The sequence below is a fragment of the Podarcis melisellensis genome, assembly GCF_964234715.1.
Source record: "Podarcis melisellensis genome assembly, chromosome: 11".
Taxonomy (NCBI): domain Eukaryota; kingdom Metazoa; phylum Chordata; class Lepidosauria; order Squamata; family Lacertidae; genus Podarcis; species Podarcis melisellensis.
Genome location: NC_138543.1, coordinates 18472543 through 18491634, shown reverse-complemented (window position 1 = coordinate 18491634; position 19092 = coordinate 18472543). Strand labels below are relative to the sequence as shown.

At 42.8% G+C, this 19092-nt stretch overlaps 1 protein-coding gene across 2 annotated transcripts in view; it reads left to right on the top strand.

Moving 5' to 3' along the window:
* The first annotated feature begins 90 nt into the window (after positions 1-90).
* TNFAIP8 (TNF alpha induced protein 8) overlaps positions 91-19092 on the top strand; it is a 42741-nt gene continuing 23739 nt past the window's right edge. Inside the window, exon 1 of one of the 2 annotated variants that reach the window (XM_081930811.1) lies at positions 91-226. In XM_081930811.1, the coding sequence (XP_081786937.1) occupies position 226 (1 nt within the window). In that variant the 5' untranslated portion in view covers positions 91-225. Of the gene's footprint in view, positions 227-435; positions 475-19092 lie in introns of those variants that run through there. The other variant, XM_081930812.1, reaches the window with a different exon arrangement.

The window sequence follows — 19092 nt, the reverse complement described above, 5'->3', positions numbered from 1 at the left end:
TCCTCCGCTCTGCGATTGGCCCGAAGTCTCAAGCCCCGCCTCTCCTCGTCCCCCTGTGGGCCAAACCTTTTTCTTTCACCCGCCTGTCAATCCGAGCCGCGCTCTCTCGCGCGCCCCGGGGAATTGGGAGAGTTGTGAGGAGTCGTCAAGGTGCTGCTGCTGCTGCCGCCGCCGCCGCCGTTGGGTTTCCCCTCCCCCTCCCAACGGTTTCTCCACGGGCTACACAGTGAGTGTGACGTCGTGGCCGCGACCCTGGAGGGAGGGGTCGGTGTGTGAGGGGGGGGGTCCTTTATGACGAGAAAGAAAAGCAGCGGCAGCTTCTCCCCGCTTGTGAGGAAGGCGCCCGTGACGGGGAAAATGCTCTTTTTAAATAGTTTACGGTGTGTTTAAGGGGGGGGGCGCTCTGAGGGGAGGCTTCCCTTCTTGGCTGGGGTGGGGAAACGTCTTAGACTTCGCTGAGGAATTCGTGGGATAGTGAGTAGTAGACACACAGACACACTAAATAAATAAATATAAATCAAAATCACAGGTTGGTCTTATTCGAAAACCGCCCCCAGATGACCCTCACATAATAGTCCATAGCAGCCAACCCCTAGGAGCCAAGGCCCCTTCGCCCCTCCCCAAATAAAATATTTGAGGGGCCAGCCCCTCCCCCAAAGTTGATGGACATTGCCATTCAAATTGTGTGTTTGTGTGTGTGTTGCACCATGTGACCAACCATGCCAGGCAGGGCTTATATTGATTGATTGAATTTATATACCTCCCTATACCCGGAGGTCACAGGGCGGTTCACAAATATTGTTATTTATTGAATTTATATTCAATATATACCTGCACCGCAATTATTATTACAGTATTATTATTATTATTATTATTATTATTATTATTATTACCCAGAGGTCTCAGGGTGGTTCACAGATATTCTAATTTATTGAATTTATATGCAATATATATCTGTCCCCCATTGGCATTCCAGTTGGAATACCAAGGAGAAGTAGGACTGCAAAAAAGCGGGTGCGAGATGGAAAGCTGGAAATCTTGCTAGCTGAGACTCTTCGTCTCGGGGTCGTGGGCAAAATATTCCTGCACTGCAGGGGGGTTGAGCTAGATGACCCTTGTGGTCCCTTCCAATGCTACGATTCTGCAAACTCCTCTTTTTTGGAGGGCGGGTGGTGGAGAGAATAAGATGTTGTTGCTCCTGCAATCCCATTAAGCAATTGGGATCATTGGAAGGGGCGCCTCTTGTTGAGGTTGACTGTCTCCCCAACTCTTGCAGGTTGGGTTGCTTGGTCAGCTTGTGTAGCTGTGAAAGGCATATCACGGCTGCTTCTCTGGAATTTCCAGAGGCTTGCAGCTCCAGAGCCCTTTCTATTCTTATCTCGTCCTTTTTGGGGGTTCGTTGTGGAGCTGGCCTTTAAAAACATACACACCACTTGAATGGTGGGTTTACTTCTAGCCTGTTGTTCAGTGCGCTTAGAGAGGCTTCTAAGTGTGGCTGTAGAGGTCGCTAGGATCTAAGCAACTGCACTGTGTAAGCAGGACTGCAGCCTTAAATATTTAAAGTTAAATATATGTTAAATGTACATTGTTAAGGCAATTGGATACCAATTTAAAAGCTTCGGGGATTGCCATTCTGTGCTGTACTATCTGTCCTGCCTGCTGCATTTGTACACGCAAGGCAGTTCAAAAGACAGTTGCCAAATAATATGAAGGGCCATAGCTCAGTGTTAGATCAAAGGTCCTAAATTTCATCTCTGGCATTTAATGCTAAAGCTGGTAAAATCCCCGTCTCAGACCCTGGAGAACTGCTGCTCCCAATCAGTGTAAATAATACTAAACTAGATGGACCAGTGGTTTGAATTCATTTAAGGCAGCTTCCCATGCAAATAAATGCAGCCTATATATCGACCAGGGAGCGGGCGGCACTGTGGGTTAAACCACAGAGCCTAGGACTTGCCAATCAGAAGGTCGGCGGTTCAAATCCCCGCAACGGGGTGAGCTCCCGTTGCTCGGTTTCTGCTCCTGCCAACCTAGCAGTTCGAAAGTACGTCAAGGTGCAAGTAGATAAATAGACACTGCTCCGGTGGGAAGGTAAACAGCGTTTCCGTGCGCTGCTCTGGTTCGCCAGAAGTGGCTTAGTCATGCTGGCCACATTACCCAGAAGCTGTATGCTGGCTCCCTCGGCCAATAAAGCGAGATGAGCGCCGCAACCCCAGAGTTGGTCATGGCTGGACCTAATGGTCAGGGGTCTCTTTACCTTTACCTTTATATATAATTGACCATCCCCAACTTGCAGTTCAAGCTCCCATTATCGTTGACTGTTGGCTTTGCTGGCTGAGGCTGATGGAAGTGGCAGCCCAAAACACCTTGAGGGCACCAAGTTTTGGGAGGCTTCTGTGGCTTATATACCAGGGATCCTCCAGATGTTGTTAAACCCCCCAGCTCACATCAGTCCCAGCCAGCATTGCCAGTGATCAGTGGCCGGCGATGATGGAAATTATAGCCCAGAAACACCAGGAAAGGTACATCTTCCCCATGTCTGCTATATGTAAAAGGTGTGTGTGTATGAGAAGAAAGGAAACAAATGCCTTTGGTTTTTTATGGGTGTAATTAGAAATTTACATATTCTGTCAAAATAAACTGCGTTTTGATTTCTAATTTGAGCAAGCCTAAAAGCAGGAAACAATATTAACCTATACAAGCAATTAGACAATAATGTATATTATTGATTAACCTCCCGAGAACAATGATTGTTCAAATTAAATTACTGCTGTGAAACTGTAAAAAGAAAAAAGGCATGATCATAATGGTGGTGTTTGACTCATGGTGGTGTTTTAATGATCAAGTTTGTAGAATGGGAGAAATATTAAGTTTGATGGTGATTGTAATCAAAGTATTTATTTCATGGGTTTCTGCCATGGGGAAAATGGGGGAAATGGAAGTATTCAAACAGGTGTATTTTGCTTCATTTGCCAAAATATATTTTCTAGAGTTGTTCGGAAAGAAGATAGAAATTAGATTTAAAAATTGAATAAGTGTATGTGTATGTGCATGCACACATTGTTACACATTGTGTAACATGTTTTCGGTGATGTGGCTAAACCAGATTTCTCTGGTCAATGTTTTCCATTTGTAAGCAAACTAAGGTGACCAATGTAATCATTCTTTTGCTTTTCCTGTCATCTAAAGCAAATATTTGCTTTTTAATAGGTATATACTTGATACACCTGCTTTGTATGTATAATATGTATTTGGTTGGGTGTAGTGCAGGAAGAATAGGACATGCATCCTGAGTTTGGCAATGATTCAAGTTTGTTCTGGTAGATATGGTAGTTCAGAACAATCTTGTCTTGCACCTTGTACCAGACTCCTGCCTTAAACATCAGTGAAAGCACCTATGTTAGAACCAAAAATCCTGCGTTGGCCAAAGTTATGTTTCCCTGCATGACAGTAATCCAGAGCTCTGTATTTTCTTCACTTAAAAATAAAATAATAGTAAAAGAAAAGAGTAGGTACTGATACTCCATATTCTTTGTCAAGGAAAGCTAAATTTTGTGACAGTGCAATTTTTTATACATTTGATTTGTGTATATTACCTTGCTTCCACTAGTCAGTGGAGGGACAAAACATTATATAAGCCTCTTGGTAACCAAAAATCTTGCTTACTGCTCTCTCATACCAGAGGTTTCACTAGGCATTATCCTTACTGTTTCTAAAAAGAAAAAAGAGATTTTCAGGATGCTCAGTTTTATATTCCTGTATGTATGTATGTAAATTTCTACACTGCCCTTTCCCCAAAGGTCACAGAGCAGTTTAAAATATAAAACACAAAATATATACCATAGTAACAAACAAAAATCATACCCCCCAGTATTAGCATTCCAGTATCCATCTCTGTACTTGTGAAATGTGATTTGTGAACTACAGTACCTGGAACTTTTAAGGACAATTCAAGAAAGAAAAAGACTTGGGGCAATGTAATGTGTGGCAATTGTAAGATAGGCAAACATTCCAGTAATACAGGTTGAGGAGTTTCTGGCCCACTGCTTAGGGAAGAAGAAATGTCTGGAAAGGGTGTGAACAGCCTTATTTATATTTGAGACACAGGTAGCAATCATTCAGAAATCAGATTGAAGTTTTGCAAGATTTGGATAGATTGGAATAATTTTTGATGTTGATAGGAGACAGTTTGGCCTTGGTTGTAAGTTCAGCAACTACTAAGAACACTGTGATTAGAAATTTCCTCTCTTTTGGAGCTCTGTTTGGGGGCAACTGTAGAAAGGAGCCTGATCTACCAGAGTAAACTCCCTCTCAGATTTAAAACCATGATTGTGCAGCAAGACTGTGCACTGAGAACAGGCTCCTCTACAGACATGTCCCTGCAGCAAGTGGTTGATGGGGCTAGGTTGGTAGGGATACTGGTACAAGGCCAATGGGTGCAGCCTCTCATCTGAATGTTATTCTCCTGAAGATTAATTCCAAATAGGGCTGCAGGGTGTTGTTGGCTATCTCAGGGACATGGGTTCAAGCCCCAGTTTGGGCTTGCAGGGGATTGGACTCAATGACTCTCATGGTACCTTCCTACTCTACAATTCTATCTTCTTGCCTGATCAACAAATCTATGGCTTAACACTCCCACAATTTGAGGCAATGTTCGGTCTAGTTGTCTTTCCAGCAACCATCTGGACAGCTCTCCTGACTGTTGACAGAAGTAGGTAGCATACTTCCCTAAACCAGTATACTCTTCAGAAAAAATCTTTCAGTTATTGTTGGAATTTCTGCCTTTACAACAGCAGTGATTAATTTGGAAACAACACATAATATTGAGCAGCAAATGTGTATTTGCTTCCATAGTGTGCATGTGACATGGAACTTGGGTCTTATATAAAGCCATGGGTGTTCATGCCATGTACATATGTAACCTTTTTGTGTACTTGTAAAATATTTTAGTATGTAAAGCAGCCGTTAGCAGACCTAGTGTGTCCCAAGCTCTATTATCCTTACCACATGAACTTGCAGACATAATTCTACATGCCACTGCCCAAAATGTGGTGAAGGGAGAAAAGTAAAATCTAAAATACATTACCATGATTTTAATAAGAATTGTATTTCCGGAGAGCCTGTTACAAGGGTAAATGGGTTTGGAAAAGTTATTGATTTTTCGCTTCAATGGGGAGAAAATGAACAATGACAGATAGGTCAATACTTTTATGCTGGTGAAGCTCCATATACATCATGTAGTAAGGAATTTGATAGGAAGCATTACCTTAAGTTGACCTTGGTAAGGAAGTTGATCTCATTTGAGGAACTGTATCCTTTGTTTTCAAAGGCTAAACTAGATGTGACTACGGCAGCCTCACCGTTCACATATCTGTTCCATTTTTGTATTTTCAAAAAGCACGATCTGGGTAATATTTAACATCAAAAAGAGTTGTATAACTGACAGCTATATACCCTCATATGCCTTATCTTCCCATAGCCCACTGCTAAGAGCCCTTTCCCCCCAACCTGGTGCACTTCTAGCATTCAGATGGTAAGCCCCTGGAGGCTGAGTGGGAGAAGATTCAGTTGTCTTTACATGTGTACTGTACACTTTTTGCTGTAAATGTTAGCTCCCAGGTGGTGTGCATAAACAACAAAAATGGATGGCTCAGTGACTCTAAAAAAGCACTTTACAAGAAAAGAAAATACAAAAACCAATAACATTAAACAGTAACAGAAAACATTGAATACTAAGACAAAGTTAAAACATCCAGTCAAGTTAAAATTCGTTAAAAGCCATGCTGCCTTAAAATACGTACGCTATGTGTATGATGTAAACCAGGTTTTTCTTCACACATGTGTAAAGTCACTTCCTGTGTATGCGTGTTAATTCGTCTCAACACAGTGTAGGATAGCAGAATTCTTGGGGGAGGGAAATCTCCTGTATGAATGGGACTACAAAATACTATGAAGTACAGAAGATTCCTTGTTTACTTCATTTTCCATTCTTCTGCATGCGCCTGTGCGCTGTACCATCTGGCACCTGTAGACCAGAAGATTGGATCTTGCTTCTGTTTGGGAGGAACAGCACCTTCATTTAGCAAGGTGGAACCCAGGAACTGTGCAGAAAGCCTAAAGTGTTTGGCTGTTTCCCAACATAACCATTTAATAAGAGGGTGTATGATGATTAATGTTAAAGAAATTTCTTCCTTACATGAGCATAATTGCTAAGTTCTTGTTCACAGCTTAGACTTTCAAGATGTTGAAAAGACAAGAGTGATGGGAGTGAGGAAACTTTACATCTGTAACCTGTGCTTATCTGGGCACCTCCTTAGTGCATCTTCTCTGGGCCCCAAGGAGTGTTCGGAGGTAACGAGACTCTTTCTTGGTCCTGTTTCAAGAGGTCCTTGCTTGTGGCTTCTTCAGCTACTGCGTTCATTTAAAATGCTGTTATATATGGAGCAAGCTCTATGTGTAGCCTGTAGGTTTCGGCTCAAACTCTCCCCATCACTTATCATTGGAAACTGGCCAAAGCCTGTTGTTGTGACATTCATCCACAAGTCACCAACCCGTTTAGACCAATGGGCACATTCAGATTTTTCAGTGAGATCCATGGGCAGTATATTCACTAGCCAAACAAGTCGGAAATTACTACACCCACATCTTGCCATACAGGCAAGCAGGTAATATTAACACAATTAAAGGGCACATTACAGCCAGCCAAAAGCACTTAAGAGCATGAAAGCATGATGATGTGTAGCCTAGGAATGAGAGAGGCATCATCTGGGAAGAATCCAGAGGGCTGAATAGAGAGGCCTAGGAGGCTGATTTTGGTCCAGGGTCCCCCACCTCATCCTAAATGATCCTAGCCACCTGCCTTTGGTACTAGGGGAGGCTTCACTTAGCAGTGTGGGGTGCACTGGTACTTTTCTTTTCCTTAGTATGACTAAACATATAGCTGCATTGGAGTTCTCTCCCCCCCCCCCCAATTGTTGAATTTTATATTAAATTTGAATTTTCCACCTGAATGTTAATGGTGCTGTATCTAAGATAGAGGAAAAACAAAAATATAATTTTCATTATAGAAACATGAATCGTAGAGACAAGTGGAATACATTTTCATAATGGTGTCTGTATTTCATATTGTCATCTAATCTTCTGTCTACGCTTACAGCAGTGCAAACAGGGCTTTCTTTGCATAGCTCCTTATTTAGATTTGCATAGCAGATTCTGGAACTAGTTTGTGGATGAGCTGCACAAATGAATTAAGCATAGAATTCAATTGGTGTATGCAAAGAGAGTTAGTGGGAGACCTTCATTCTGAATATGGAAGAGGCCTTTGTCTAAACTAAACATGGTATGGTGGTAGCAAAAGAAGAATGCCATTTCATGAATGAGAAAGGTTACTGGACATTAAGGTTTGACTTTGTTAATATAGAGCACTTTATTTTCATCATCTGATACTGGTGAGTGGCAAGAAGCATAACCAAGCTATAGAAGTATATAACACTAAGCCATGGTTTGTTAAACTATGGCTTTTTTCATCATCTGAACTCTGCCCAGAGGCTTAACTATGGTTTATTAATGTCCAGCGAACTGCAGTATGAAGCAATAGTTTGTTCTTAAGAACAAACTTTGACTATGTTTTAACAATGGCTTAGTGTTCTGTCCTTAACTACGATTTGTTTGCTGCCTTGCCAAGTTCACTTGCCTCTTCAAGAACCTGTGCAATGGAGATACCACAACACCACCCAGTGCAGGATGAAAGTGAGTGCCTTCAAAAAGAAGTCAAGAAAATTGCCACACGAAATACTCAGTTGTATTCCTTTGTATTCCAGTACCATGGTGATTCCTTTCTATGATAAGCTGGCAGTCATCCTTTTAGACCAGAGAGCCGTATGTCCTTTAGCATACTGCCCTCCAGATGCTTTGGACTAAAACTCCTAGCATGACTCCAAAGTGGCAAAGTTTTCAGTTTATTGAATGAGCCTGGGAAGCAAAATAGTGCCCCATCCAATGGGGGATTGATGCTCTGCACCATGGAGTCCATGTGCTAAAGAGCGGGGCAGGGCAGAGGCAGTAGACTAGTGGTCCAGGCAAAATGGGCATTGCCACGTTTCCACTAGGAAAGACAGCAAGGCCCCTAAGAGCAAAAGAAAGCTTGTTAGTACCCTGGAGAGCTCATTTTGGCCAGTTCAGACTAGGACTCTCTCTGGGAGAGCTGTGGTCTCAGTAGCATGCTGATGCCTTTTAAGGACTCCTGAAGGCTGGCTGGCCTAACCCACCACATAGCCCCTATTTCCTCTGAGGAGCTGTTCTTAAAAGACCATTGTCTTTTTCTGTAACCACTGGCTTCTATGGCATGGAGGTGGTGAGGGATGATTTAGAGGGGCGTCAACTGAGCTGGAGGGGTCCAGTGATCGGAGAACACAGAAGATAATTGGGAGGCTGCAGTAGGAATGGGGTGTGGGCTTACCCTCTTTTTACCTGTTGTTAGAAAAGGGAGTGTGGAGAAGTGAGGAGCACTTTATTTATTCAAAATAATGGGTCAAATTATTTATTCAAAATAATGGGTCAAATACTTCTGAGCTTTAAAGGACAATAAACACATTCACATTTTCTTGCATTTTATAATGTAACACATATATATCATAAACTGCGTAATTTACTTAATAAAGAATATTAGACTAATATATAATATACTATATAAGAAAATAATACATAAATTAAAATAAATCTTCAAAGAATCAGGAAGTTATGAGCCATGACAAAATGGCATATTGTGTCTTTGTCCTTTTTCTGCTCAGTTAATCTATTTTCAGCTTAGTAGTAGATTTTCTTCATGTTTTTGCCTAGTATTTAATGCATCCATGTGCATATCAGTATCTTTTCTTTGAATAATAGGGAAATAGCTTTGTGCTGCAGATGGAAATGGAGCTATTTGAATACTTAGTTAACACATAATAACCTAAAAGACAAACAAGTTAGGCTGACTGCTAGAAAGGTTTCCCAGAATAAATAGGCGAATAAGTAGTGAAGTTGTTGAAAGAATAACATGAACTCTGTGTGAAATAACAGTTTGCCCCCTAGTCAAAAATTCACAGAATGAATGGGGGAAATCACTGTGGTTTACATGCAGTATGGTTGCTCTAACAAAGGAAGGCTCTTTGATTCCAGCAGAGGTTGTTGTCAGCCAAAAAGGAAAGGAGGCTATTTTCACCAATTTGTACTCCTCCTCACACCATTTCCCATGCTGTCCATGCCAAACTTCTGGAGAAGGTTTTGGGAGGTGATCAGTGCTACTAAAGGAAGGGTGAAAATCACATTCTTTCTCTCTTCCACTGATAAAACCTCTGCTGGAACAAAGAGTCTTCTGCCATAGTAGAAACTTTCTGATTATTTTATGTGTTAGAGAGCTTTTGCCTTTATATTACATGAACTCCAGCTTTTGTGTAAGCTGCTACAAGTGGTCTGCACGTCAAGCACCCCTAATCCCCCTGGCTTTATGTTAGGCCTTGCGTTGTCCAGACCCTTGTTTATTTATTTATCTACTTTTGTTGATCGTGTTTTTCCACTGGCTGATGCTAGAGGGTAGTTTTTGCAGAGAGCTAAACTGGGAAAGGCAAACAATATAGAGCTTACCAGTGTGTATCTATGTATATGCCAGAGGGATGAACATCATCTATTGATACTAAGAGAAATGCTGTAGTTGCATACTTTCCAAATGAGGTCAGAGAAGCGAATCGTGCTTTCTCTCTTTGATTTTACTGCTCTGTAATTAGTGTTCTGCCCTCCATGTTGCCATTTGTCGGTCAGGTATTCCTTTAACATTGAGTGTGTCTAGCACTTTCGCTATGCAGCTTTCGGCAAATACTGAAGATGCAACTCTTTACCCTGGTCTTTGACACCTTACATGTGTATTTTCAGGATCCACCCTATTCATGCAACTGTGATTTGTTTTAAGTATTTATATGTCTGAATTTTAAATTATTGCAGCAGCAGCCCTCCTAGACTTGTTCGTGAAGGATGGGTAATAAATTACATAGTCTAGAAAAGTAGTATGCAAATAAAGTGACAGTGACCCAGTTTGAATGTCATGCTAAAACATGGTTTATTGTCATGTACTGTGCTTTTTAAGCAAAAAAGGTGCCTTTACTCACCATAAAATTGTTACAGTAAGTGCCACACTTTTAACATGGGGGGGGGGGGAGATGTGGATACTGCGTACCCTTGGGTACCCGCAGAAATAATAATAATAGTAGTAGTAGTAGTAGTAGTAATTTGTTTATACCCCGCCCATCTGGCTGGGTTTCCCCAAACACTCTGGGCGGCTTCCAACCAACTATTAAAAACAATACAGCATCAGACATTAAAAACTTACTCAAACAGGGGTGCCTTCAGTTGTGTTTTAAAAGTAAAATAGTTGTTTATTGCCTTGACATCAGCTGGGAGGGCGTTCCACAGGGCAGGTGCCACTACTGAGAAGGCCCTCTGCCTGGTTCCCTGTAACCTGTAAAAAAGCATGGGTTATGTACCATGCAGTGGCGTAGCGTGGGTTGTCAGCACCCGGGGCAAGGCAAGTAATTTGCACCCCCTAACCCGTGGATTTGTGCCCCCTAACCCGTGGATTTGCGCCCCCTAATCCTAACCCCCAGATGTTGCAGCCGCCCCCCCCTGCACCCCCCACGCTACGCCACTGTGTACATGAGCTACAGCAAACTCCAGACTTCTTAGCTCCCCACCTCTCTTCCTGCCATATTGTTGGGTGAAGGAATTTAAACAAGCCAACTTCATAATCCATAGCTTGTTAAACCATACTCCCCAGTTTGAAAGAGATGAGAAGCTATTGCTTAAAAAAAGTGAAACTAAAAGCTTCACATAAAGCATAGGAACTTGGGACACTGTCTTAAACTGTGTCAGACCTATGGTTCATCCAGTTCAGTATAGTCCACACTGACTGGCAGCAGCTCTCTAAGGAGTTCAGAGTTCAGGTCTATCCCAGCCCTACCTGGAGATGCCAAGAATTGAGCTTGGGACTTTCTGTATGCTGAGCAAACACTCTACCACTGAACCTCACTGTGGCTCATGTGTGATTTTTTGTGATGTGCAAATGTGGCCAATGAGAACCTTTTAGTAGGACCAGCATTCTAACTGGTCCTAATAAAGGTAGAGGCGAGCTTTTGTGTGTTTTTGACTCCTGACTTCAAATTAAGCTCAATATAAATAAGAGTTTGCAATGAGAAATGCATGAACAGTAAATTGTATTGGTTATGATTTCTGAACAATAACACATAGGTGCCTATTTGTGTGGTTTGCATTTGTGTACAAAGTATAAGTCAAGAGATAATACCTCATTTGTAAGAACATGAACTCTGCAGCATAACTTAACATTTTGCAGTTAATATCTCAATTTATTTTCTTGAATGCTCAGGGACCCAAATGCCTCTCCCCTGTTAATGGGCCAGTTTAAAGTGTGTGTTAGTGTTCAAAAGACCACTAAAATCCAAATGTTATAATGCAACAATTCTAGTCTTGCTCTTTTTTGTTGTTGGATCATTGTACTTTAAGAAATACTTTTATAGCAGGATCCTTGAAATCATTAGATGAGTTTACAAAACACATCACTCCTCTATGTTTTCACTCCTGTCTTTCCTGTGTTCTTAAGAGTCTTTATGACTCTCCCTTTTAATGTTTTCAGAATTCACTCTGTGACTGTTAGATGTTTGAGCAGTGATACTAGGGGAACACCCATGTTGTAACATGACTCATATTTGTTCTTATTTGCAAGCAGGCTTAAATTCAGTTGTGTCATTCCTACTACTTGGGATGCATTTGGTTATTGTTGTTGAGCAAGGACTGTGATTGCATTCCAGCTTACTACATCAGTTTCCACTTAAGATAAATGCCATGGTCATGGTTGCATCAATACTAGGCTGTTCTCTAACTGGGAACAATCAAATATTGCATCTTATCACTAGGTATATAATTCTGCAGAATAATTTAGAATAATGTTTCATCTCAATCCAGATAATATGGAAATGTTGACAAAGTTTCATCAGTTTGATCAGAGATTTGCCTGTTCTGTTCACACTCTCTCCACTATTAATGATAATGTATGCAGCTTGTGTTTGCTTCTAGTTGTTGAATTGCATATCCTGGTGGCTGCTAAAGCTGAAGTGCCTTAGGTACTTCAGATTGATGCACCAGTGCACCAGCTGGTACAGTAGAAGGCAGAGTCTTCTGGCCTCTTCCATATATGCTTTGCTTCTCCCCAAGCCTTAAACGATTAGGGCTGAACAGTCAGGGTAGGGAAAGTTTTGTATCTAGGCTGGGGCCAAGGATAGGAGATGGAAGTGAAACTTCCATCCCAGTGATGATTGTAAATAGGGAGACATACAGAGGTGGGTGAAAGTATATAAATGGGAGAGAAGGGCTAATTACATCAAAGCTCTTTCCCCCTCTGCTTTGACTGGTGCACTTCAGAATCTGGGAGTGCCTATCAGCTGTTCTCGTGGCCTGGTGGTAGTGATGTTAAATGATGGGTCTGTCCAGAATAAAACACCCATCATCCAGAGTCTGATCATGAAAGAGGGAGCCTGCTTGGCATATGTAGCTGAGACCTGGGCAGATGACTTTTTGTGGTGTTGGAGAAAGCTTTCACTCTGGTTTTAGGGGACTTCAGTATGTGTGCTTTTCACACAATTACTCCTCACCATCACTGTTAAGCATGTGTGTCACCTTGGTACTCCAGTGACCTATTGATAATAAAACAGGAGGGCTACAGGCACTCCAAAATCTAGTATCCAGACTTGAAATTTCATCCATCCCATCCCTAGCTGCTTATGTGTATCTCCAGCTGTGAAATCACCTATGCATGAATAAAGGGAAAGGCTGTGTGTCTAACAAATATCTGAGAAGCATTGCGAGCCTGTTTAAAAAGTGATGATTGGACTGAGTTTGAAATACTGTGCTATACAGAAGCACAGTAAGGTAGCTTCCCTGAGGAGTTTTGAAGCTAAACATCTAGAAAAATAAGTCCCACCTTTTATTTCTTTGTTGACTAAACATATACTTTGTTTGCTGCTCAGATGTATTTGTTTGCACTGTGCATAAGCTTTGTTACATGGCTATTGGAATAATCTGGTTTGAACAAGAAGAAAGCAGAATCCTAAGGTCAAATGTAACAGCTGCAAAATAGCTTTTCTCTCTGGTTTTTAGCACACTTGGATTCAAACCATTTGGGATGTGATATCGATACTAATAACAAACTTAGGAAGTCTCTCAAACTGTATATAGGAAAGGCGATGAAATTTTGACTTTTCTTCTGATACTACTATAGAGTAGTATTCAATGCTAGTCCTACTTTGAGTAGACCCATTGAAGTTAATATGTATGACTAATTTAGGTTCACTAATTTCCATAGGTGTACTCTGGGAATGTTTTAGTTGAATGCAACCCATAGTAACTTGTGTCAAACTTTCTAATTCTTCTCTCCTGTCTTTTAGTGAATGTGGCCATAAAAGAAATTGATATTTATGTTCATGGATTTGTGTGATTATGTGGATTGCCTCCAATAACCTTGTTGAAAATTAATCGTTTTAACTGATAAAGTAAGAATATATATATATATACACCCCAAACTTGTGTAAAATTCTTGTGAAGTTTTAATGCTTCTAATGGTTGTGTTCAAACCAGCAGCAAACTTATTCCTGTGTAAAAGGATATGGTTTCTTAGTGATCAAGTGCCATCTAGTGCCATGTTGATACAACTACATTTTCTAAAGCTTGAACCAAATTTAGAATAGATAAGAATTCCTTAATTGGGGTCTGTTCACACAGTTTTAAACTGAGTCCAGATTACTGAATTATGGATTTATCTTGGGGAAAATAACTAGATCAAATCTGTAACATTAATTCTATCTAATTTCATATGGGATTCATACACAGATACTACTGCATGGCAAAACTCTTTTGAAGATAAAAGCAGGCTTTCAAGAGAGAGGCAGGTGCCATGTGTGTTTAAGGTTTTAAAATGAGTGAGTGCAAAAAGTAGCTGCTTGCTTCCAGGCCATTATTAGATGTCTTCTGTGTTTTAGTATGCAGTTTAGATGACCCGTTTTGCATACATGCATTGCAAATGAACTTTCATTTCGCCTTATCACACATCTGTGGAAGGCAGGAACCAATTACGTTGGTTTTGAGCATATTAAAACCAATAGCTGTATGGGAATTCAACTTTTCCTTGAATAAAGCATCCTAAAAATGTCTTCTTTTTTAAAAAACCCAGGAGTTGTGAAGCTTCAAGTTCCTGTAGAACTCTTGCAGGGAGGTGGGACTGATTTGGACGGTCTGCCCCCGCCACTTAATGGATCCAAATGGTTTCCAAAGAGTGGTAGGGGATGCTTTATCCCATGTTGATGGCCTGTGGGAGCAGGGCCGGGGCGGGAGAATGCTAGAGTCAATTCCAATCTGTTACCTCTGAGGATGTGGACAGACTTCTTGGACAAATGAAACCAACCACCTGTCTCCTTGATCCTTGCCCATCTTGGCTTATAAAAGCTAGCCGGGAAGGGCTGGGCGATGGGCTTTGCGGGGTGGTGAATGCTTCTCTCCGTGAGGGAGCCTTCCCAGACCTGCTGAAAGAGGCAGTCATTAAACCACTTCTTAAAAAAAAATATCTCTAGACCCGGACAATATGGCCAACTATTACCCAGTCTCAAATATTCCATTCTGGGGCAAGGTGACTGAGCGAGTGGTTGCTGAACAACTCCAGGCACGCCTGGAAGAAGCGGACCATTTGGATCCCTTCCAGTCAGGATTCGGCCTCAACATGGGATTGAAACTGCCTTGGTCGCACTGGTCTCCGGCAGGCTAGGGACAAAGGTGAGAGCTGTTTCCTAGTTCTGCTGGATCTCTCAACGGCTTTTGATACCATCAACCATAACATCAACCGTCTAGAGGGGCTGGGAGCTGGGGGCACTGTTATACAGTTGTTTCACTCCTTCCTCCTGGGCCGTGTTCAGAAAGTGGTGTTGGGGGATGAATGTTCAGACCCCTGGGCTCTCACTTGTGGGGTGCCTCAGGGTTCTGTCCTCTCCCCCATGCTTTTCAACATCTACATGCAGCCACTGGGAGAGATCATCAGGGGGTTTGGGCTGGGTGTTCATCAGTATGCGGATGATACCCAGCTCTACCTCTCTTTCAAATCAGAAACAGTGAAGGCGGTGAAGGTCCTGTGTGAGTGTCTGGAGGTAGTTGGAGGATGTATGGCGGCTAACAGATTGAGGTTGAATCCTGACAAGACAGAAGTACTGTTTTGGGGGGACAGGAGGCAGGCAGGTGTGGAGGACTCCCTGGTCCTGAATGGGGTAACTGTGCCCCTGAAGGACCAGGTGCGCAGCCTAGGAGTCATTTTGGACTCCCAGCTGTCCATGGAGGCACAGGTCAATTCTGTGTCCAGGGCAGCTGTTTACCAACTCCATCTGGTACGCAGGCTAAGACCCTATCTGCCGGTGGACTGTCTTGCCAGAGTGGTGCATACTCTAGTTATCTCTCGCTTGGATTACTGCAATGCACTCTATGTGGGGCTACCTTTGAAGGTGACCCAGAAACTGCATCTAATCCAGAATGCGGCAGCTAGACTGGTTACAGGGGGTGGCCTCCGAGACCACATAACACCGGTCTTGAAAGATCTACATTGGCTCCCAGTACGTTTCCGAGCACAATTCAAAGTGTTGGTGCTGACATTTAAAGCCCTAAACGGCCTCGGTCCATTATACCTAAAGGAGTGTCTCCATCCCCATCATTCAGCCAGGACACTGAGGTCCAGTGCTGAGGGCCTTCCTGTGGTTCCCTCACTGCGAGAAGCCAGGTTACAGGGAACCAGGCAGAGGGCCTTCTCGGTAGTGGCACCTGCCCGGTGGAACACCCTCCCACCAGATGTCAAAGAGAAGAACAACTACCAGACTTTTAGAATACATCTGAAGGCAGCCCTGTTTAGGGAAGTATTTAATGTTTAACAGACCACTGTATTTTAAAATTTTGCTGAAAGCTGCCCAGAGTGGCTGGGGAAACCCAGCCAGATGGGCGGGTTGTAAATAATAAATTATTATGATTATGATTATGATTATTACTACTACACAAAATACTGAACTATAGGGCTTGGAAGTTTGTCAACCTTAGTAGGAAAAGAGGCTGACATGTCATGGTCTGTTACTGTGCACTACAGTGTCGATGTATTGCCACTCTCAGCGGCATTACTTACAGTGCAATCCTATACATGTATACGCAAGAAGTGCCCTGAATTCAATAATGCTTATTCCCACTTAAGCGGATATAGGATTGTAGCCTAAGGGTTGGATCCAATAAAGTTGCACCATTTGCACAAAGACTTTTGCTTGCACAGCAGAACTTTCCTTCCCTCTCCATAGCCACCCCATCTCCTGTGGAGGGCTTGGGAAAACACCCAGAACAGGATGCATCAGTAGCGGAGGAAGGAGGGTGGGTGACACGGGCAGCACTGCGGCTGCAGGGTACCCTCCAGCATATGGGCCCAGCACTGCCTGAAAACGCAGCATGGGACGCATGTGGAGCATGGCCTGTAGGCTGCCCCAGCTGCCACCTTTCTCCCTGCCACGGTTGCCCTCTAGCTGGCCCCTGCCCCAGCTCGTGCTGCCCAGTGGGCAGCTAGTTCTGCCCCCATGGTGTCTCATCCCGTCCCCTGTGTGGGTGCTTGAGAGGCTAGCTATGCTGCTGGTGTGTGGGGCGGGGGAGAAGCATTCACCAGGCTGGGAGAAGTCAAGTGGTGCAGCTACCTACCACCGGCACCCCTGTGCTTCTCCTCCCCTAGACTTGCTCTGACGTGTGCCTGGTAGCTCTGGCTCCTGGCCTGGCGAGGGAAGGAGTGTGGCAGTGCTGCTGGTGTGGAGGGAGTGGAACCCTCTCCTCCGCCTCCTCCTGTTGCTGTCAGGAAAAGCTTCAAGGAAAATATTTCTGATGTTTCTCTAAGTTATATATTGTTTTCCCCATATTTATTTACCTACTTAACTTATATAGCTGCCCCATAGCAGAAGTACTCTCGGAAGCCAATGTGATTTGAGTGTCAGACTGAGACCTAGGTGATCAGGGTTCAAATCCCCACTCAGCCATGAAACTCACTGGGTGACCCTGGGCCAGGCACAGCCTCTTAACCTACCTCACAGGATTGTTGTAGGACGGGGTTGGACCTTGCACTCCTTGGAGAGAAAAGGTGGGATATAAATGCAATGATCTCTTCTCCGTACCTGCTTAAGAAAGCTGCAGAGGCCAGCCAGATTGAGAGTTCAGTTGCCAACCTGGCATCCAGAGATCTCCGCGTGGTCACAGTTGGACCTGCACCAGTCGCAAAATGTGCCATGTGCCTTGTGCCTGGCTACTTTCTGATACTGCCTGTGCATAGTGGAGAGTAGCTGGGTACACTTGCCCTGGGCCTTGAAAGGCTAAGCCAGCTTGGGGGGGGGGGGGAGAGCTGCCAGACTTTGGCTGTTGTGCCCAGAACACCCTATGCTTTCCAGCAAGGGTGAGGCTGTAGCATGCAGAGTTGGAGCCCAAGAAAGGGGGGAAAGTGAGAAAATGAAAATGGGCAGTGTGGCTTTGAAGGAAGGAAGGAGGAGGGGCTGGTGAAAGGAATTGATGGTTTGAGCCTCCTTTGAAGAGGGGGCATTAAAAGAACTTAGGAGAAATCCAGTATTTATAAAATGAGTACTGATAAACTGGGAATAAAGGGGAAGCAGGGCGAGGGACGATGTGAATGGAGGGATTAAAGAAACTGACAGTTTGTGGAATGGGGAAAGGGTACAAGTTAAAGGGGTGAAACGAGATGGGAAGATGAAATTGTGGATGGGTAAAACTATTTTGAGGCGCGTGTGGAAGTGAAAATATAAAAGCCATCTCTGCTTAGACATAGATCAGCGATTTCTGCCTAAAATAAAACATAAACCACCATTGGATGTTCCTAAAAAGATAGTCTATAATAATTGTATGACTAAGAACAAATTTATAAAATAAAATGGAGAGTCTAAATCAGGTTGCCTCCGAAGCCAATATCTGTTCCTAATTATTGGAATTCCCTGCCACAAGGAAATTGCTGTGACAAAGAGATTAGATAGAAGTGTCAGTAATTGCTCATCAATTATACCTATTTCTGTCTCTATTGACCACCATTTTGTTATCAACTCTGCTCTTTCACTGCCATTTTATGAGTCATGGGCCAGCTCAAGTGAGCCCTAGGAGGGAATTTTGAGGACTGCTGGACCTTATTGATCAAAAGGAGATCTTTGAACTGAGGTCAGAAACATACTGGAAAACAATAGGGATATTTCAACAGTGGCAAAATGTTAATTGTGGAAAACCCCTGTTTGAAGTTTCTTTGTGAACACTTAAAAGGCAGCCCTATTTGTCATGAATTAAAAACTATCCAGTCTGGATGTTACCAAAGCAAGACAAGGCCAGATTCAAAAGCACTCCCGAGCTTTGAACTTGCTGTTACAGGAAAAATACAGCACTCTTTTAAAAAAAAACACAAAAAAACAAGTTAAATATTGTTCCGTTGCTCAAGTAAATTCTCTACCAACATAACTTAGATTTTTCTGCTTTTCTGTTTTGCTTGTTTTCATTAACAGTATTTAATGCTCAAGTGATTGGTAACTCGCCAGTTGCTTGTTTGAGTTGACAGGGCACAGGGAGAGCTTCTTCACATGTAGTCTAACAATCACCTCGGGCACTGTTGGTACGAACAGTGCCTCTTCCACAAGAGACCAATACATCTCATGGCAATTACCATGACTGACACAATTGCAGCAGTCTTTGGTCTTACAAAGCACCACAAAAGCCTATTGAAGAAGACACTTAGATTGTGCAGAGTTGTTGCAAGAAGAAAGCGCAACACTAGTATTGATCTTGTCATCCTGAACTGTAACATTAAAACAATTTGCCTAGGACAGGGGTCTGCAACCTTTAAGACAAAAAGAGCCACTTGGACCCGTTTCCAAAGAAAAAAAAACTGGGAGCCGCAAAACTCGTCATTATAAAAATAACTTTTTTGTCACTTTTTTATTATTTCTTTGTTTGACC